The sequence below is a fragment of the Vombatus ursinus genome, unplaced genomic scaffold, assembly GCF_900497805.2.
Source record: "Vombatus ursinus unplaced genomic scaffold, bare-nosed wombat genome assembly UNPS02014959.1, whole genome shotgun sequence".
NCBI lineage: Eukaryota > Metazoa > Chordata > Mammalia > Diprotodontia > Vombatidae > Vombatus > Vombatus ursinus.
Window position 1 is genome coordinate 3,646,959 of NW_020954737.1, and position 22,501 is coordinate 3,669,459.

At 40.3% G+C, this 22,501-nt stretch overlaps 1 protein-coding gene across 1 annotated transcript in view; it reads left to right on the forward strand.

The window, feature by feature from the left end:
- The window catches only part of PDIA5 (protein disulfide isomerase family A member 5), a 172,357-nt gene that overhangs the window by 31,180 nt on the left and 118,676 nt on the right, over nt 1-22,501 (forward strand). Inside the window, exons 2-3 of the mRNA XM_027845336.1 lie at nt 7,184-7,310; nt 11,356-11,443. Of these exons, the coding sequence (XP_027701137.1) occupies nt 7,184-7,310; nt 11,356-11,443 (215 nt within the window). The remainder of the gene's footprint in view (nt 1-7,183; nt 7,311-11,355; nt 11,444-22,501) is intronic.

A 22,501-nucleotide genomic window follows, 5' to 3' on the forward strand; every position in this document is an offset into this window, starting at 1 on the left:
TTTGTCCAGTTCCAATTTTTAATGAATTGTTTTCTTCAATTAGCTTTTATACCTCTTTTTCCATTTGGTCCATTTTACTTTTTAAGGAGTTGTTTTCTTCAGTGTACTCTTTTCCCATTTGGCCAATTGTATTTTTTTAAGGACTTGTTTTCTACAGTCAATTTTTGTCCTTCCTTTTCCAAGCTATTAACTCTCTTGTATACCTCTCATTTCTTTTCCCAGTTTTTCTTCTACCTCTCTCATTTGACTTTTAAAAATCTTTCTTGAGCTCTTCCAAAAAGGCTTTTTGGGCTTGAGACCAATTCATATTCCCTTTTGAGGTTTCAGCTGTGGGTATATTGACAATATTGTCCTCTTCAGGATTGTCTCTGTCCCCATAGTAATAATCTGTGGTCACTGCCCATTTCTGCTTTTTGCTCATGATGTTTGCCTATTTCATGCCTTTTAAAGTTGAGCTCTCCTGCTGGAGCACAGGAGGCACTGACTCAAGCTTCTTGTGCTGGGGGCCAGGGACCTGGTCACTGGCTTTGTGTTCTGGGGTCTCAGGTACTGGCAGTTGAAGGCTGTAGGGGTCTGGTAGCTTACCTGGTGCTGAGCTGGGGTCAGCAACACTGAAGCTCTCCAGGTGGAGGGGGGTCTGGCCCCTGGAGGATGGCTGCTCTGAAGCACCAGAAGATTTGGCTGCAGGATGCCTGCCCACCTGGAGTTGTGCTTTCTGGAGTTGTGCTGAAGCACCAGGAGGTTTGGCTGCTGGAGTCTACCAGTTCCCCTGCCTGTGCCAAGGGCCCTGGTGTAGCACTTGCCTGCTCCACCACCCTGGGGCTCAGGATCTCCTGCTGGTTTTCTGAAGTGGAGCTTGCCACTGGCTTGCTGAGACACCTCCTATCCTGTAACTGGTCCCCTTCCACTAGAGCGAGAGGGACCTTTCCTGTTAATCCCCCAAGCTCCCTGAGTTAAAAGACTACTGCACCCCATCTTTGTGCTGGCTCATATGTTCCAGGGGCGATATTTTCTGGGTTTTTAGAGATCAGTAAGGAAGATGAGAGCAACTTACTTCTTATGCTGCCATCTTGGCTCCCAGAACTCCCCCCTCGCAAATAAAATTCTTAAAACTAAAACATTTTTAAAACTAAATCTTACTTTCCACTGTATCAGATGGCATTGTGAGGGTGTTGTACTGTATACTATACTACTATAAACCTCTCCACTATGTCTGCCCTCTGAAAATCAAGGGAGAGGTTGTTTGGACTTTAGTTGCTGCCGTTGGAAGATATCAAGACTGGCGAGATCTCCACATCACCTTAGAGCCCAAAGGACTTGCACTACACTTTGAGAGTATCTTTGCAACACAAACCTTGAGTTTTAAATGCAAAGAATGAAAATATGCAACAAATACATGGAGATTTCTTTACAACAGTCGGGTGAACAAGACCAGTGAAGTGTCTGGTAGGAAACTAGCTGCTCCACAAACTTGTGGGCATCTTGCCTCTCATATTTTTCACTACTGAACATAGCTGTGAATGTGTAGAATTGCCAGTGCAAAAGTGAGAATGAGGTTATTAATAAAATTGTGTGAATGATTGAAGTTGCAAAAGTTAAATGCACAAATGTTGAGGATCGACTTTATTTGGATTTAGCTAATATCCTGCAACTTTGTTGAAGTCATTATTTCAATTGTCTTTTTTAGTTGTTAGCATAGTTCTTGGTATATGTTAGATATATAGTTAGTTCTCTAGGGTTCTCTAAGCACACCATTGTATTGACTGCAGAAAGTGATAATTTTGTTTTCCCTTTGCCTATGCTTATTCCTTCAATTCCTTTTTCTTATCTAATTGCTGTAGCTATCATTTCTAGGACTATGTTAAATACTAGTGGTGATATTAAGCATCTTTGCTTTTGCACCTGATCTTATTGAAAAAACCTTGTAACTTTTCTCCGTTACATATAATGTTTGCTCTTACATTTAGATAAATACTATTTACTATATTAAGGAAAAGTTCATTCTTATGATTTCTAGATTTTTAAAAAAATATTTTCCCCAAATTACATTAAAACAATTTAAAAAATTTTTTAAACATTTTGAGTTCCAAATTCTATCCCTCTCTCCTCTCCCTGAGATGATAAGCAATCATATGTAGGTTATACATGTACAACCGTGTAAAACATTTCCACATTAGTCATTTTGTACTAGAAGACTCGAATAAAAGAAAAATAATGAAAGATAGAAAGTGAAAAACAGCATGCTTCAGTCTGTATTCAAACAATATCAGTTCTTTCTTTGGAGGATAGTATGCTTCATCATTAGTCCTTTGCGATTGTCTTGGATCATTGTATTGCTGAGAATAGCTAAGTCATTCACAATTCTTCATCATATAATATTGTTAGTACTATGTACAATGTTCTCCTGGTTCTGTTCACTTTACTTTGCATCAGTTCATGTAAGTCTTTCCAGGTTTTTCTGAAATCATCCTGCTTGTCGTTTCTTATAGTGCATTAAATTCCATCACAATCATATACCACCACTTATTTAGCCATTCTCCAATTGATGGGCATCCCTTCAATTTCCGATTCTTAGCCACCATAAAAAGAGCTGCTGCAAATATTTTTGTACAAATACATCCTTTTCCCTTTGGATGTCTTTGGGATATAGATCTAGCAGTGGTATTGCTGGATCAAAGGGTTGCACAGTTTTATAGCCCTTTGGGCAGAGTTCCAAATTGCTCTCCAGAATGGTTGGGATCAGTTCCCAACTCCACCAACAGTGCATTAATGTCCAGTTTTCCCACATCCCCTCCAACATCCATCATTTACCTTTTTTTGTCATATTAACCAATCTGTATTTCTAGATTTTTTTTAGTAGAAACAAGTATCCAATTTTATCAGGCCTTTTTTTTAACCATCTATTGATATGAGATGGTTTTTATTATTTATATTATACTATCAATATGGTTTATTATATTTCCTTATATTGAACCATTACTACATTTCTGGTGTAAACTCAACCTTGTCATAATGTATAATGTCATAATGTATTCTAATAACATAATGTATGTTATTGTAGCCTACTTGATAATATTTTATTTAAAATGTTTGCATCAATTTTCATTAGCGTAGAAAATGTGGTTGAGGATGTTGCTTCTGCGTATCATTCATCAGGGTACGGACACCCACGTGACAGCACCCTTGAGAACATGCACTGGAACTGGCCCAGTTAAAGCAGTTAAAACTGGTTGAAACTGGTTTTGCGGTCCAACATGGCCGCTTATGCTTACAGTTATGGGGAACTCTGACCAAATAAAGTATAAAGAAAATAAGGGGAAGGGGTAGCCAACATGTGGGGAATGGGAGATGTAAAGAGGGGTGGAGGCTCACGTGGGGCCTCTTTCTTCTTGGGGAGGCCCGTGGACCAGGTGCCCCCGGGGGCATCCGAGGAGGTGCCGGGGTCCATGGGATCCTGCCCTTCCTCCTTGCGGCCGGTTCGCTTGCTCTTGGGGTAGGGGAGTAGGGGGGTAGGGGGCCAGCTCCTCCTGGCGGGGGCAGCGCCGCTCCTTGGCCTCGTCCCGCCGGCTCTCGTGCTGGAGACTCATACGGGGTGCTCAGGTGCTCGGGATAGGCCGTGAACCCTGCGATACCCAGCCAGTGGGGAAACAGGGGAAGGAAATGCAAACTGGGAGTAGGGAATAAAAAGCTTTGTATTTGCCTACTTCTTGGACACCTGGTCTTGCAAGAATGTTAATAAAAGTCCTTCCTGGTTCACCAACAGCTTCCTGGAGTTCTTGTAAGACACTTGTCCCTTACATTAGGGATACTGATTTGTAGTTTTCTTTGCATTGCCTCTCCCTGGTTTAGGTATCAAGACCATTTTTGTATCATAAAGATTGGAAGAGTAACTTCTTTTCATATTATTGCAAACAACTTATGGAATATTAGAATTGATTGTTCTTTGAATGTTTAACGAAATTCACTTGTGAATGCATTTGGTCCTTTGATTTTTTCCTTTGGGAGTTTATTTATGGCTTATTTAGTTTCTTTTTCTGATAGAGTTATTTAAATAGTTATTTAAGCAGACCTTCTGGTTGACTCTAAAACCATAATGGTTTGTTTTCCTTCAGGGGCTTATGACTTGTCCTACTTGGTAAATTATTAAAAATAGCCAAATGTAAATGTGTTTTTCAAATAAAGGAATTTTCTTTTTTTTTTTAATAGCATATTTCGATTCTACACCGAGGTACCCAGGGTTTTGATTTCATAGCCCAAAATCTATTTGTGCCTCTCTTGCCCTTGAGGACATGAAACTGAGAGAAATAGAAAGAAAGAAATTTGGTGTTGTAAATTCAGTGAACTTTTTTTTGGGAAAGATATTGTCACAGTGGTGAATTTGAGATTTGAGGGAGAAGAGCATATGAAGCTTTTTACAATTGTATTGTCATGGGAATGAATAAAGGAGAAGTCAAGATAGTGCTACTTTCTAATGCTAAGAATCATTTCCATTTTAGATATTAGGAAAATAATGTGACTTAGTGGAAAGACTCTCAACTAGGATTTAGGAAACCTGAGTTCTAACCTGAACTTTATTACTAACTAGCTTTATAATTAGTGATCTCTTGCGAGATTGCCAGATCTCATGACTTTTCCGTCAGTTTCATACTTCTTGGTATCTCTTCAGCTTTTGACTCATTTTTATCCTCTTCTCTCTAGGGTTTTGAGGTACTGCTCTCTCTTGGTTCTCCTCCTACTTGTTTCTTTTCATCTCTTTTTCTGGATCTTCATCCTAATCATGCCCACTAACTTTTGGGTCTCCCCAAAGGTACTGTCCTATGCCGTCTTCTCTTCTCCCTCTCTACCAGGGGTTCTTAAACTGGGGTCTATGATCTTGTTTTTAAACTGTATTTCAGTATAATTGGGGTTTTGGTTTTTTTTTTGGAGGGGAAATCCTTTGTATTTTACTTTGTACATTTAAAATCATTATTCTGAGAAGTAAATTTATTTAAAAGACTACTATGTGCAAGAGCTGTGCTAAGCTTTTACAAATATTGTATCCTTGCAAGAACCTTAGGAGTTAGGAGCTATTATTAATCCCTATTTCACAGTTGAAGAAACTGAGACCAAGAGAGGTTAAATTACTTGCCCAGGGTCATATAGCTTATTAAGTGTCTTAGATTTGCACCCACATCTTCCTGACTCGAGGCCCAGTGCTCTCTCTGCAGCATGACCTAATTGCATATCCAAGGGCTTCACCACGCTGTGGAAGACAAAGTGAAGGACACCCCCTACCTAATATCATCTCACTTAGTGATCTCATCAAGTCCGGTGGATTCAGCTACATCTCTATGCAGATACCTCCCATATTCATGTATCTGACCAACATGTCCAAAACAGAGCTCCTTGTCTTTCTCCTCAAACCTGCCCTTCTTTCCAAATTTACTGTATCAGGGGCCCCGGCATTTTCCCAGTCACACGCTGGCAAGTTAGGCATCACCCTCAACTTAACAATCCACCCTCCGTGTTCAGTATGATGTTACATCTCATTTCTGCCTTCACAATATTGCTCATATGTGTTCCCTTCTTTCCACTCCCACAACGTACGTTAGACAGCCTGAACTACTCTGTTTCACCATTGAACATACCTGGTTCTTTCCCACCTCAATATACTGTCATCACATATACTGTTACCCACAGCTAAACTGTATTCTCTTTCTTTGCCAGTGTTACTAGTTTAAAAAAAATTATTGATAGATTTTTTTTCATCTATCCAGTCTTTAAAGCCCAGCTCTAATAATGTGGCCTCTTCTCTGAAGCCTTGCCTGCTAATCCCAATATCTCTCCCTCCACACTGCTTTTTCAGACCTCACATAGCATTTTGTTTTTTCTTTCTCTAGTGTCTGTATCTTACTGTTTATTATAGTTGCCTAAGTGTCTTATGTTCATATTCTATGAGAACGGGTACTTCAGCTTAATTGCACTTGTATCTTCCTTTTTCCATACAGTGCTTTGCCCATAATAGGCAATTAACAAATGCTTGTTGAATTGAATTACCTGCGAAGGTGTTATCTGGAAATGGTTTTTCCCCAACTCCTCAATCTCTCACCTCCCTTTCACGGCCAGACTCCTAGAAAAAGCTGCCTAGACTTGGTGTCTCAGCTTCTCAGCTTTTTGCATCTGGCTTCTGTCCCCAACACTTAACTAAAATTGCTCTGCCCAGTTTCATCAATGATCTATATATCAGTAAATCCACTGGCCTTTTCTCAGCCTTTGTTTTGTCTGTGTTTATGTCTGGAGAGTTTGACATGGTTGACTCTACTTTCCTTCTGGATATTCTCTCCTTCCTTTTTGTGACCTTACTCTCTCCTGATTCTTCTCTTGCCTTGTACCAGTCTGTCTCCTGAATAATCATTTTCCATGTTATATCCCTGTGTGTGGATATACTGCAGATTTCTCAGTGTAGGCCTTGGTGATCTCATCAACTCTCTGTACTATCCCTTGGTAATGACATCAACTCCCATTGATTAAACTATCATCTTTATGCAAATAATTCCTCAATCTACATTCCGGAGCTTCTGGGCCTCTTCTCCCCTCCAACTGTCTGTGGGATATCTTTATCTGGATTTCCCATGGTCACCTCACTTTCATATATCTCAGTGCATAGTATATAGTGCACACTTAATAAATGCTTGCCTGTTGATTGAATTGTGGATGAATTACAATTTATTCAATATGAATACTGAAAAAGGAGTGCTTGTTTCCTATTTTTACACTTTCAAGCTTCATGTTGAGAGAAATGGTATTTGCATTTCTCGCATAAAGAATGTACCTATCTGCTACCTTCAGGTTATGGCTAGTCTAACATGTGAGGTAAGACACACATGGAATCCTTATAAATATTTATTATAAAACTGAGAAGTATTTGAGAAGAAAAGGTGGCTGGAAGTTTCATGAATTGTTTGGCTTCCCATGATAAGTATTCTTGGTGGAGGCCATCTTATAGGAAGATTGTAGGAAGAGCAGGGCCAGCTACAATGGAGGAAGTAGTCATTTCCTTCCCCACCCCCACCCCTACCCCCAAGAATTTAAAATGTTGGGTTTTCTATTTAAATTCGGATTGTATATTTGTCTTCATCTGCTAATTGTAGTGGCCAGACTGGAAATTGAAATTTATGATGAACCGATTTCTTTTAACCTCCAGGTAGTCCTGCCAATGTGTCTATCCTCCATCCAGATCTCCCCGCTTATCAAGAAAATCTCCGAACATAAGGATTTCAAGAAGCTTCTCAGGACTCGGAATAATGTATTGGTGCTTTACTCCAAATCTGGTAAGTACTCTTGGTCCTTACCTTCTAAAGTAGGAGAAATAAAATAGAGGGAGGGAGAAGAGGAGGAGGGAACTGAAGAATCACCCAGAAGAGTCACCTTACTCTGAGGCTTATTTGCTTTTATCTCTTCTCTATGAGCTGCAGAGAAAGTGCCACCTTGATTTTGTACAGGGAGTTCTCTATACCAAGGAATTCATAGGTCCAGTCCCTATCCCTAGCCCTGTTTTATCAGTTGCTTTTGAATAGTTAAGATGTGCAGGGGTGTGTGTGTGCGTGTGTGTGTGTGTGTGTGTGTGTGTTTTCGTTTTCCTGTCACTTAAGAGAATCTCTTCAGGTCATTCAATGGGGCAAGACACAGTCTCTGCTCTTAGGAAATTCCTAGTTTGATAGAGGAGATGGGAGATATGCACAAGAAAAAATAAACAAATGTAAACTCTTATAATGGACCTTGTGGGTGGGAACTCTAGTTTTCTTGTTAGACTGGGAGACATTGGAAGATAGAGACCATGATTTTTTTCCTGTTGGCCATGTCTACAGTGCCTAGCACAGGGCTCTATTTACAAGACGTGTTTAGGTAGCACTGGTGATTCATGGACTCTGCCCTCCCAGTAGCCTATTGATCTGAGAACAGGATTTGGCCAACTCTAGCCCTGCCTGCCCTCAGTCTGCCCCACTTTGAAGCTGGAGCATGTGGCTGAATTTAGAATCCACTAAGAGCTTGGCAGATTTATTGAGGGTAGATGGCCATGACTAAGACCTTTCCTCCGACCTCCAGGCTAACAAGCAGAATAACTGATGGAAAGAATTTTGCTTAGCTTTTGGCAGTGACTTCAGGGAAGGGTAAATGTCTGACTTGGTTGATGTTGTTCCAGAAGAATTGTGTCTTTCCATTTCCAAAGGATGCCAAGTCTCTAGTGTTCCAGGAGAGACAGCGAATGGCTGGTAAAGTTCTGGGCACAGTTCTCACCAGTGACTCCTTTTTGGGTCATTAGGACTTGGGCCTGATGGATGTTTTGGATGTGTGTCCCTCTTGAAGCTCAGATCATCTCTGGCCTACAGCCATGCTCATTGGCACTTAGTGAATTTCTACTTTAGAGTGCTTGGCAGTGTTTGCTGGCCCAATATGCTGGGTACCTAGGATGCGACTAGCTTCTCTTTGCCACCAAAAGATGGAGAAACTGAGGTCAGCAGAGAGCTGAGTTCAGATGGGGTCCATAGAGGTGAGGCCCTCATAGAGGGCTGTAGAGCAGAGGTCCTTAAACTGTTTGTGTCATGGATCCCTTCCCAGAATAACTTTTTTTTTTTTTGCTTTGCTTTTTTTTTGTTAGGCAATGGGGTTAAGTGACTTGCCCAGAGTCATACAGCTAGTAAGTGTCAAGTGTCTGAGGCCAGATTTGAACTCAGGTCCTCCTGACTCTAGGGCGGGTGCTCTATCCACTGTGCCACCTAGCTGCCCCCAGAATAACATTTTTAAAAGAGTAAAATAAATTCATAGGATTACGAAAGAAACCACTTGTATTGAAATACGTCTATCAACATATCTAAAAAACAAGTTGACCAAGTTAAGAACTGTAGAGACTACTAAACAGACATAACCCACCAATCCATATTGGTGAATCTCTGTTATACAGAAATATGTATTCTGTCTACTATACAGAAATATATCAATTCATTAATTATAAAAGTGCATTAAAGCAGGGCAGGAATTACTAATTGGGCTGATGTGTTAGAGAATCGGAAGAGGGGAAGTGGTTCTGATGGACTTTCAGACCACCTCTTTGAGGTAGAAACTGATGGACTTCTTTCCTTCCTGTCTCTTTCTGGGAGAGTGGAGTTGCTTTTACCCATTGCTTCCCAGTTACTGCAATGGGATAGGTGATTATTTACCTTCCTTTTCTGTCTGCCCAGATTAAAAGACTTTCTTTTTAGCCTTGTTTTTATTGTGTTTCGTTACTATGGAGCCTATGTGAAGGGTGATACTTGTGACCTTCAGAGTGATTTCTAAGCAGTACAATAACTGATTTTTTCATTGCCTTTTAAAAAAAAAGCCATTTTTAAAAGTCAGTTTACTAATGCAGACCTAGGCTTTGCTGGGCTGAAGTGTAGGGGTTGGGGAGAGTGTTGCAGAGAGGGAGAGAGAAGAATTCTTTTGCTTTCTTTTTACTTTACATTTATATTTTTGCTTTCTTTTGTGTTTCCCCAGAACACAAATTGAACATCGACTTTTTGTCACATTTGGTCTGATTAAATTCTTTCCCCCTTTCTCCTATTTCTAGAACCTATCTAGTAGGATTTGGGGACAGAGTCAGAATGATGAGAACCTCCCTTTAGACCAGGGGTTCTTAACCTGGGCCCTGTGAACATTTTAGAAAATATATTTTGATTAACTATATTTAAATATAATTGGCTTCCTTAATAATCCTTTATATTTTATTTTATGCATTTGAAATTGTGATTCTGAGAAGGGGTCCATAGGCTTCACCAGCCTGCCCAAGGGGTCTGGATACACAAAAGGTGATGAAGCCTTGCATTAAGAGCTCCATGCATGCTTGCTGCCAGCAGAGCTCGGGCCTTGTTAGAGCTGCTTTCAGCGGATGCTTTTTGTTGGTTCCATGAAAGTCACAGTATGCCTCCTTATTTACAGCCAAGTTTCAATTATCCACATTAATGGAGGAGAATAGCAGTACAGATGATTTAAAAATTTTCATTTTCATTTCACTTTGGCTTTGGAATGTATCATATGACTTTCAGGAGGTCAGCAGACCTTCTTTCCTGATGATATTTGTTTTGCCTGATGTTAAAATAAGTATTCGTTTTCCAAGCTCACACATAGCAAGGGAAGTGACCCCATAGTGAGTTCATTGTCAAGGATTAGACATGTGTTATTCTGAAAGTGGGTAACAGAGGTGGCAGAGTTACATTCTTGGCAACAGGGCCAGTTTCCTCCTCTTTTTCCTCTCATTATCTCCCCTCTCATTCCCGCTTGTTGTACTGCTGCTGTCAGTAGCACTGGTGGGATTGGCTCCATATCAGTATAGAAATAAATCAGAAAAAATCTTTCGTTGACTTAATTGCATCTTACCCCAGGAAAAATTCCTATGAGTATCCATTAGAGGTAATGGGGGAAAGAAGGGACAAAGGAGAGGTATTCTTCTTCTGGCTGCTTGGGAAGTAGGAATATATTTCAGGTTGGGAATAGGAGTTAGGTACATTTGGAATTTTCCTTCAGTTGCTAGCATTGTGTGTATGTGTCATTTAATCACTCCTGCTATTCTGAACTCCTGGGCCAGAGCACTTTATACTTCAGGGAATAGCTACTGAGTGATGGAAAGAAATATGGTCCTTACCTTAGGGACCTCACAATCTGAGAGGGGATTCAAGACACACACACACACACACACACACACAAACACACACACACACACGTAATCATTAGAAATGTTTAATTGCAAAATAATAAAAGTAGATTAAGTATGTTTAGGAGAGAGGGTGGATTAGAAATTATAGTTTGTGGAAAAAAGTTGTTTGGGAAAACAAGCTGGTATAGTAGAAAGAGGCCTGTATTTGAAGTCAGAGGACCTGGGTTTGGATTTCATCTCTGTTATTTATTACCATTGTGGACTTGGATTAGACCCCTAACATTTTCTCAACTTTATAATGAGAGGATTGGACTAGATGATCTCTAAGGTCCCTTCCAGCTACAAATCTTACGATCTTAAGCTGGCAAGGCTTCCTGAAAAAGGTGGGTGTTTAGCTCTGGTTTAAAATAGGTGTCCATATACCTGAAAGGTAGAAGACTTGAAGCATATAGCTCAAATTTAAGACACCTGCCCATTGAGAGGCAGAGGTTATGAGCCTTGTCTGCTCTATGTGAAAATGCAAAGTTATGAAGAAACATGTTTTTGAAGTGAGGCTTTTCTCCTTGCCTGGGGCAGGTGGTGGTGGTCTTGAATTCTGTTAGTGCCTGCTTTGCTGTCTGTGAGAAGGAGGCAGGGATGGCTGTGGAGCTGCCTGTGTTCACTTCATTGTTGTTCTTTTTTTCTAGCTGCTGCAGCTGAAAACCATCTCAGGTTGTTGTCTAACGTGGCCAAGGCAGTGAAAGGACAAGGCACCATCTCCTGGGTAGACTGTGGGTATGTGCCAGGGGTTTGGGGTCGTGTGTGTGTGTGTGTGTGTGTGTGTGTGTGTGTGTGTGTGTGTGTGAGAGAGAGAGAGAGAGAGAGAGAGAGAGACAGTCTGGGGATGTTGGTAGGGCGGGGCAGTTGCTGCTTGTTTGGAATTTTAGGAAAGAGGGAAGTGTGTTTTGTTACTGTCTGACTGAAGCCACAGGAGTCACCAAAGAGGCCTCCTCAGTAGTACTCCTTGCTCACCTCCATAGTGAAGAAGGGCAGAGGATAGACTGCCCCTGTGCTTAATAGTTACCTTTGGTTTCCATAGAGCATTTACTTTTCAAAGCATCCTATTGTGTTATCTTTTATCGCCACATCAACCCTGAGAAGTAGGTAAAGAAGAGATTTTTACCTTATTTTGCAGAAAGGAAATCTGAAGCCCAGAAAAGTTAAGTGGTTAGTGAGATAAATACTTATTGATTTAACTTGTTTTATTTTAGCGAATGTTTAATAATGCTTATCATTGAGGCTAGCTCTGTTTCCCAAGTGTCTTTCTAGTTTTCTGCTAAAGCAAGGATCACACAAAGTTGGTTATTCTTTACCTTCCACCCTTGCCCCACATTCCTTCTCCTCCCCCTGCCCTCATGCAGCTAGATGGCCCAGTAGAGACGGTACTACATATGAAGGCAGGAATACCTGAGTTCAAATCAGGATTCAGGCACTTAGTTGGTGTCACCCAGGTCAAGTCATTTAATCTTCATCTGTCTCAATTTCTTCATTTGTAAAATGGGGATAATAATAGCACCTACTCCCTAAGGTTGTTGTAAGGACCAAATGAGATAACTTATGTAAAATGCTTTGCAGTTGAAACAACTCTGAGGTTATCACCTGACATCCATCAGATTGGCTCACATGCCAGAAAAGGAAAATGACAAATGCTGGAGGGGATATGGAAAAATAGAGATATGTGCACTGTTGATGGATGCATGGATTGGTCCAGCTGTTGTGGAGAACACTTTGGAACTATGCCCAAAGGGCTATAAAACTGTGCATACCCTTTTACCTAGCAATACCGATATTAGGTCTGTATCCCGAAGAAAGGAAAAGGATATATATGTACAAAAATATTTATAGCAGCTCTTTTTGTGGTAGCTGAGAAACTGAGGGGATGCCCATCAATTGGGGAATGATTCAACAAGGTATGGTATATGAATATGATGGAATACTGTTGACTGTAAGAAATGAAGGAGGAGATGGTTCAGAAAAACCTGGGCAGATTTGTATGAACTGATGTAAAGGGCATTGAGTAGAAGCAGAATAACATTGTACACAGGGACAGCAATATTATAATGATCATCAACTGTGAAAGATTTCTCTACTCTGATTGGTGCAATGATCCATGACAATTCCAAAGGACTCATGATGAAAAATGCTGTCTGTCTCCAGAGAGAGAACTGATGCACTCTGAGTACAGATGGAAGCATATTTTTTCACTTTATTTTTCTTTTTTTTAAAACGTGGCTAATGTAGAAATATGTTTTGTATGACTTCCTGTGTATAATGAATATTGTATTATTTGCCTTCTCAATGGGGGGGGGACAGAGGGAAAGAATTTCAGACAAAATAAAAATTAACAAAAATTAACCAAAAACCACCTGAAACAGGGAGAGTAGATCACATTTAGAAATAAAATGGAAAAGAACATAGAAAAACCTAAAGTGCTTTGTAAACCCTAAAGCAATATTTAAATCCTAGATATTATTATTGTTATTATATGCATATATTCTCATGAGCTATGCTCTTTCTTTTTTTATTTTTGGTGGCAGTCAGGGTTAAGTGATTTGCCCAGGGTCACACAGCTACTAAGTGTCCAAGTTCACATTTCAACTCAGGTCCTCCTGACTCCAGGGCTGGTGCTCTATTCCCAAAGCTATAGTCTTTCTGAGATGTACTGCCTAAGAACCCATCTTAATATCCCATCTTAACCCCCTCTGCCTTTCTCAGTAGTATATACAGTGCTTCCTTGAGGGATTTTAAAACTTTGTAGAAATAACAAGTAGCTTATTTCCATAAAAAGTTGGGTCCCCCCGTTCTATAATTCATGGCCCGTGGAGGGGAAAAAGCTTCTTCTGAATGGAGAAGATTGAATATTGAAGGAGTTACACTGCTTCTCTATCATTTGAGCATTCCTTATCCCAGTATATTGATTTACTCCCTTCTCATTCAGTTATTAGCTCTTTATTAGGTATTTGTGTGCATATGGTGTTGTGCTTGGTATACTGTACAGTGAATAATGCACAGAGATGCCGATATCTAGTCTGAGACTGACATATTAACACAAGGATAGTAAATGAACACAAAGTAAATGCAGAGTAAGCGCAGATTAAACATAAACACTCATGAACATAATGGAGATCTTGAAATGTGAATGGCTAGCTTATATGTAGATCAGAGTGCTGGAAATTATTTCTGGAGCCAGTGAATTTCTTCTTGCCTCAGTTGCCAGTGGTAGTTGGGTTTTTAGATGGAGAACAGAGAAGGGTAATGGGAAGAGATGTGCTTATAATGTTAAACATTATTTTCTTCTTGAGGCACACTATAGAACACATTTTCTCATGGAAACAATGTTATAAATGGTGGTGATGTTTGCTGTCCTGTCCACAAAAGCCTCCAGTAATAGTTATGTTTGTATTAATAGTCTACACTATGAATAAATAGGCTTTTGTAGGCTGGATCATTTGTAATACTGTTTCTATAGGAAAGCACATTCCAGATTTCAAATAGTCAATTAAACCTATTTGTAAGTTGGGGCCACTTGCAAGCCTTATCCTTCCTTAGGATGAATTGATGGAAATTCACAGTTAGACAAAGTGGGTCTAGAATAAGACATCTTTGGGTTATTGCCATGATGTGTCTTCAGCAGAACCACTTGTATGCCACCCAAACATTCTTGTTGTTCCCTGTTTAGGTGAAAGATGCTAGGGAAAAATAAACACTCAGCCCTTGCCTGTTTGGTGTGTTGAGTAGTGGCTAGATTGCAGACTTTGAAGCCTCACTGGGAGTACAGTGAGAGCTCCCTGAAGGTCATCAGAGCCCATCAGTATCCTGTGCAGATCATTTGAACTGGCTGCTTGTATCATAACTGATGACAGAACTATCTAGCCACCTACTCCAGCCCAACTTCACCTTCTCCTGCCTGGGTTGGAAGGTGGAACAGAGGGGTGCGAGCAGGGCCAGCCAGGGGAAGAAATCACCAGCTGCATGTGCTAAGTTTGCTCAGGGACAGTATGTGCATCCAATGTCAGTATACATACAAGTGTTAATGTTGGGAGCTTCGTTTGCTCATTCAGACAGAAGTTGTGGAGATGATAGCGTGTTAAGATTTTTTAAAAAAATACTATGTAGTTTGTTGAGGGAGAATCTCACAGATGTGTTTGTGGTGCGAATGTTTTGAAAACTCAATTTTGACTCCTAATTTTGGATTTGGTATTGGCACATTTTGATAGGAACTCGTATCATTCATCTTTAGACAGCTATAGATAGTACTATCTACAATTTCTGTTTTATCTTGGTTTGACTGCCCTGTCTTTCTCATCAAACTGGGAGCTCCCCAAGGTTAGGGACTTTGTTTCTCTCATTGTAGTATTCCAAAGGGAAGGACTGTCTTCCCCATTAGACTAGGAATTCTACCAACACAAATGGCAAAATAAAAAAGACTACAAAGAAAAAAAGGCACAGTGAAATCTCTAAGCCTGCAGATGTAAACTCTTTAGGGTATTGACATGTCACTCAAATTGAGATAGATTTTAAGAAGTTCCCATAACAAGGACTTAAAGCCAAGATGGCTGACTCAGTAGAGGCAGGCAGCCTGACTTCCACATACCTACTCCCTGCCAGAAGACTAAAAATAGCACCAGATCAAATAGAGATCAAGCATAAAAAGCTGCAGTAAGTGCCTTTACCCATCCCAGAACTGCACAAAAAGTCAGCAAAAATTCTGCCCTCAGGCAGTGGGGAAGGAACTTTCCCTGAAAAACTAGCACCTGTGTAGGCAAACGAAGGCAGCCTCCCAGTGGAACCACATACACCTGTAACCTGTAAGGCTCTCTATCCAGAGGTGGTAAAAGTAGGAGACCTGTAATGTGGATCTCGGAAGCAACTTGGGGTTTAGGAACATTCAGAGCAAGACTCCTAAGCTTAGAATCCAAAGCATTCTGTCCTCAGATGCCATAAAGGACCCTAAAGATGCAGTGCTTTGTTTGAACCTCATATATCTGGAGCAGGGGGAGGCTGAGGTCTTGAAACTTCCCAAAGCTCTTAGAGTAGACATCCCCCAGGAAGTGAAAGTTGGAGCAGGAGCCCAGCTGGAGACCAAGCAGGGCTTTTTTCCTTACCCCAAAGCACAATAGGATTTGGAGCCTGATCCTGACACAAAGCCCCAGTTCAGGAACTAAGGCTGGAGAGATGAATAGACAGAAGATGACACCAGCCACTATAAAAAATTATTTAAAGGATAGCGTCAAAATGGCCGAGGGAGAAGAAGCAGTAGGGAGACCCCCAGAGACAGAAAGAGGGCTGAGACAGAGCACCAGGGCAGGAAGCACTGGGGCAGAAAGAGATCCTGGGGAATGCCTAAACTAGCAGTAGGTGTGGAAACATAAAATCTGGCATCTGTGTTTCTTGTTACCCAGTTCCAGGTCACAGATCCAGGGTGGAAAGGAGTGGTTGCAAGTGGATGTGGGCTTCAGGCTGTGTACTGATTAAGGAGCAAGTTCTGGAAATGTAGCTGTATGACTTTGAGCCCAGGAGTAGAACCTCAGTTCTAGCCTTTAGCCTAGCACATAAGCCTGCAGTGGAATAGCCAGAGCAGAAGTCCCAGGCTGAAGGGTAACCAGCAGTTTAATCCCTCTAAACTTGCAGGACCTTTCAGCAGGCTAACAGTAACTGAGTCCAGAAGCAGTCTACAGAAACCCAGCCACACACAAGCCAACAGACCCAAATATGGGTTAGAAATTCACAGAGCTCAGACCAAGAGGGCACTGAACAGACTTCTCCCAGATCATACTAGTTTGGGAGCATTGAAAACTTATAGCCCTCGGACTGAGTTGTGAAAACAGTAGAACATAGAAGGATAGAAACTCAGGCCAGACATCCCTTCCAGAAGTGTTCAGAGCCCAACATAGTACAAAGTCCAGAGTCAAGAAGCAGGCTGGGAGAATGAGCAAACACACAAACAAACATGACCATAAAAAATGCTATTATGGTGACAAGGAAGTATCAAGACCCTATTTGTGTCATAGAAGGAATTTGTTTGTTTTTTTTTTTCAAACAGTTTATATACTATTGAAATTAATTTTTGTTTAAATGTTTAATAGAATTCACTTGTTAATCCATCTGGTTCTGGGTTCATTTGTTTTTTTTTTCCCGGGGGATGGGGGTGGGGAGGTGGTTGATTTATGTTTTGTTCAGTTTATTCTTCTAAGATAGAGTCATTTTAAGTATTCTATTTTCTGTTCTATTAATCTTGGCAATTTATGTATTATATTTTTGTAACTATTCATCCATTTCATTTTGATTTTCAGTTTTATTAGCATATAGTTAGACTCCCTAAGCGAGGGAGTCAAAACAGAGATGGAAAACTATAGACCATTTTCCCCAATGATTATTGATGCAAAAATTAAGTAAAATACTAGCAAGAAGATTACACAATATGTCATGCTTATTTTATACCAGGAATGCAAAACTGGTTCAATATTAGGAACACTATAAGCATAATTGACCATATTAATAACAAAATCCACATGATTATTTCAGTAGATGCAGAAAAAGCTTTTGACAAAATGTAATACCCACTCCTGTTAAAAGACTGGAAAGTAGGAGTAATGGAGTTTTCCTTATAATGGTAAGTAGTGTCTATCTAAAATGAGAAGCAAACATTATCTGTAATGGCGATAAGCTAGAAACCTTCCCAGTAAAATCAGGAGTGAGGCAAGAATGTCCATTATCACAATTACTATTCAGTATTGTACTAGAAATGCTATCCATATCAATAAAACAAATAAAGGAAACTAAAGGAATAAGCATAGGCAAAGACAAGGCAAAACTATCACTTTTTGCAGATGATACAATAGTTTACTTAAAGAACCCTAGATAATCAACTAGAAAACTAATTGAAACAAAGTTTTGATTCAGCTTCAGCAAAGTTAAAATATATAAAATAAACCCACCCAAATCATCAGCATTTTTGCCTATTCCCAACAAAATCCAGCGGGAAGAGAAAGAAAGAGAAATACCATTTAAAATAATTGTAGACAGTATAAATTATCAAGACATACACAGGAACTTTATGAACACAGTTTTATAAAACATTCCCAGTGCTTCTCTCTTTCTCATCCCAGCGTTCTTTTTTTGGAGATCATCCCAGCATAATTTGACTCAGTGCATTCTGCTAATGCAGACTCCTTCTAATTGCCCTAATGATGATAAAGTTCTTAGAAGTTACATGTATCATCTTCTCATACAGGAATGTGAACAGTTGAACTCCATTGAGTCCCTTATGACTATTCTTTCATGTTTACCTTTTTGTGCTTCTCTTGAGTCTTGTGTTTGAATGTCAGATTTCTTATTCATCTCTGGTTTTTTCATCAGGAATGCTTGGAAGTCCTTTATTTCATGAAATATCCATTTTTTTCCCCTGAAGAATAATACTCAGTTTTTCTGGGTGGGTTATTCTTGGTTATAATCCTAGCTCCTCACCCTCTGGAATATTATTCCAAGCCCTCTACTCCTTTAAATGTGGAAGCTGCTAAATCCTGTGTGATCCTGATTGTGGCTTCATGATATATGAATTGTTTCTTTTTGGCTGCTTGCAGTATTTTCTCCTTGACCTGGGAGCTCTGGCATTTGTCTATAATATTCTTGGGAGTTTTCATTTGGAGATCTCTTTCAGGAAGTGGTCAGTGGCTTTCAATTTCTATTTTAAACTTTAGATCTAAGATATCAGGGCAATTTTCCTTGATAATTCTTTGAAATATGATGTCTAGATTCTTCCTTTGATCATGGCTTTCAGATAGTCCAGTAATTCTTAAATTATCTCTCCTTGATCTACTTTCCAAGTCAGTTGTTTTTTCAATGAGATATTTCATATGTTCTTCTGTTTTTTTCTTCTGACTTTGTTTTATTGTTTCTTGAAATCTCCTAATTAGCTTCTACTTGCCAAATTCTAGTTTTTAAGGAATGGTTTTTTTCTTTTTTCTTTTTTTTTGTTTTGTTTTTTGGCTAGGCAATGGGGTTAAGTGACTTTCCAAGGGTCACACAGCTAGTAAGTGTTATGTGTCTGAGGCCGAATTTGAACTCAGATCCTTCTGAATCCAGGGCCGGTGCTCTATCCACTGCACCACCTAGCTGCCCTCAGGAATGATTTTTTCCAATGAGTTTTTGTACCTCTTTTTTTGTTTAGCCAATTCTCCTTTTTAAGGAGTTCTTTTTTCAGTGAATTTTTAGACCTCTTTCCATTTGGTCTATCCTGCTTTTTAAGAAATTCATTTCTTCAGTGAATTTTTGTGCCTCTTTTACCATTAGGCCAATTCTATTTTTTAGGTGATATTTTCTTCAGTATTTTTGTGCCTCTTTTATGAAGCTATTAATTCTCTCTTACATAATTTTCTTGCATTATTGTCATTTCTTTTCCTAATTTTTCCTCTATTATTTCCTCTTTCATTAATATTTCTAGGAATTCATGTTGGATTTGGGTCCATTTAGCATTTTTCTTTAAAGCTTTGCTTGTAGGTGTTTTTATGTTGTCTTCTGAGTTTTTGTCATGGTCTTCCCTGCTATTGTATGTAGTAGCTTTTTATGGTCATTTTTTTTTGTTTATTTTGTTTTTTATTGTTGTTTGTTCATTTTTCCAGCCTGTTTCATGACTTTGAACTCTATGTTGAAATTGGGCTCTGCTCACCTTGGGGTGAGGGGCAATGTTCAAAGCTTCATGTTTTTTCATGCTGCTGTTTTCTGAGCTCGTTCTGGGGGTCTGCAAGTCTTCAGTGCTTCCAGAGTGGGAGAGGTGTGGTCACTATTTCCTGGTCTGTGCTCTGGTATTTATCCAGGAAGGGCACCTCTTCTCCTGTGGCCACAAGTGCTTGTATGCCTCTCTACCCTGGAACTCTGACCAGGGGCCCTACTCCCAATCACAGGCACTCCTCTCTGCCCTGGAACTGTGACCCAGAACTGCATATGGGCAATAGATTTGCCAATAGCACCAGCTGCACCCAGTGCCAGGTCTTCCTGACCCCAGACCCAGCACTCTTTCTGTAATCTCTTTCTGACCAGTTGTCTGACCCCCTTGCTGTCTCTGGGCTAAGAGCTCCCAAAGCTGCTGCTGCTGGTAGTGCTGCTGCTGCTGCTGTTGCTATTGTGGCCACCTCCAAGGCCCACTGCTGGTGTTGCTGCCATGTTCTGGGGCCTGTGCCCACCCTGGTGTTACAGACCTGTCTTGCAAACCTCCTAAGTTATCTTAGGCTGGAAAAATGTCTCCCTCTTTTTTTGGCTCTGCTGCTCCAAAATTTGATTTCAGAGTTGTGGAATGTTAGGAGTGTACAACTACGTTCCAGCCTGTACTGTAACATCTTGGCTCTGCCCCGTGGTGTTTTCTTCCTTTGTTTGTTTGTTTTTCAAAGAAATCAATCCTTTTTACATTTTACACAACAGCAGTTTCAAAAACAGACATCACTTTAACGTGGTGGGGGGAAGAATAGGGTAAGCTTCCTGGGAAGTGTTACCTGTTCTGGGCCCTTATGAAAGAGGAGGATTGCTTTGTCACAAATGAATGGGATAGCAGCCAGAAGTTGAGTATGTCAGTATTTGGAGGCCTGGATTGGATGGCTGGAAAGGGGAATTGCTAACTCTGCCTTTATGGTATGTATGAGGTTGCTAGGTGGTAGGGTAGAAAGAGTTCCAGGTTTGGGGTCAGGAAGACCTGAGTCAAATCCAACTTCAGACATGGAATTGTGTGACCCTGAGCAAGTCATTTAACCATTGTTTGCCTCAGTTTCCTCATCTGTAAAATGTTCTTGTGAGAATCAAGTGAGATAATAATTGAAATCATTTATCACAGTGCCTGGCACATAGTAGGTGCTATATAAATGTTATACCCACATGCCCACACAGAGTTATACCCACATACATACACAGAGCTATAAAGTACACGTATTTGTGTGGGAGGGGAAAGGCGTAGAGAATATTCTCCAATGAAGGGAGAGTATTCTTGAGCCCTGGGCCTGAGATAGGTAAAGTTGTTCTCAGGGCTTCCGAGATGGCAAGGGGAGAAGAAAGGATTTAATGACTTCATTCATTCATTTATTCATTCATTCATTCATTCATTCAACAAATTTACTAATGGAATGTTATGTAGGCCTTGTGAAGATGCTCTTGAAGTCATTTTTAGGCCCTTAATGTGACTCCTCCATCATCAGAGACATTTTAGTCAGGATACTCCAGGAGATAGCAGGACTTGCAATAGGTAGCAAGTGTTTGGTGGCTGTCCCCCCAGCAGAATCTCCTCTTTATTTTGTGTCACTTCCCTTTGTTTCTGTCCCTCCCATGCTGTCCTCCTCTGGGTCTTAACAGTGTAACTTATGTCTTCCCATGTCCCATTTTACAACTCTTTTCCTAGTCTTTCTTTTTAACTCCTTTCTTTTCTCAGTTTCTGCTCTAATTTCTCCTTCAGCTTACACCTGCTCCTGGGTTTCTGAATAGTAATTTATTGCTACTGGTGTAGTGTCTGAGTGTGTCTAGTTTCTGTCAGGGTAGTTAATGCTATCCTTTCCTGTCCCCAGTTTCTTGACCTGGACTCTGGAGGCTCCATTTAGTTTTACTGGTGATTGTCATCAGGTTTTTTTATACGTATATAAACAGAATTTGCATTCCCATCACACCCCAGTAGCCTGGCACTGGGGAGAGAACGTGGCTGGGATTCTTACAGTCCGAGAGGATAGAGGGAACTATGACCAAAGAAGGAATTGGTGTGAGCTCTGTCTAATATGCCAATTACTCCTGCTAATTCCTCTTTTGGATATGGCTGTCCTACCAGACAAATGCTGCTTGCCTCCCTTGAGTTTGGAGGTTACCATCTCTCTTGATTTTTCCTGCCGTGAGATTCCCCTCCTCTCTGCTCTCTCCCTGTGTCTGTTTTGTTTTCCATAAAGCTTAAGTCACAGGCCTGGAGCAGTGCATGGAAAGAGAGGCATCCTATAGATTGATTAATCAGTCTTATTTCATTCATTGGTCTGAATTCTGCTATACCCATAAGTGTGGGGACTTTCTCCTTTCTCTATGTCCTCTTATTCTTCTTGTTTGTTCTACAGATCACTTTATATCAAACTACCTTGAGGTATCCCAGGGAAACCACATTGGGAAGAATTACTCTTATCCTTAGAGGTAGCTCCTGTATTGCCTGGTTGCCTAATGTCTCACATGAAAGTCCCATCTATATGTTAGACTGAATCTTCCTCTCCCTTTTCCTCTCTGGCTCCCTCTCTTCCCCCTTCTCTTTTCTTATTGTTTTCATGTGTCTTGTCTTTCAACTCGATTTTAGAAAGAGTCTGAGTTTCACTTTTATCAGTTATATCTGGCACAGTACTGGACACCTGGAGGAGAGAGAGAAAAGAGCCCTGGATAGGAGTCAGGAGACACTGGTGTAAATCCTGGCCTTAGCTCTTGCCAGCTGAGTGACCTAAAGTAAGTCAGTTTACTTCATGGAGACCTTGTTTCCTGTTCTATAAAATAGCAATACTATTCTCTACTATGTTTGTCTCACAGAGTTGTTGTGAGTATAAAAATAATGGATGTGAAAATGTTTTGCTAATTGTAAAGCTGTATGTGTATATTATTATTATAATAACAGGTGCTTATTAAATATTTGTTTCTTCCCTATGCCACATTTCCGCCTTATCTTTGGGGAATGGTGGGAGCCCTCCCCACATCGTATAACTATCTCCCAGAGATGTGAGGTGGGGTGGGGGAGAGATTTTCATATTGTGGATAAAAGGTTTTGAGAATAAAATGGCGTTAACAGTGCTAACTGTG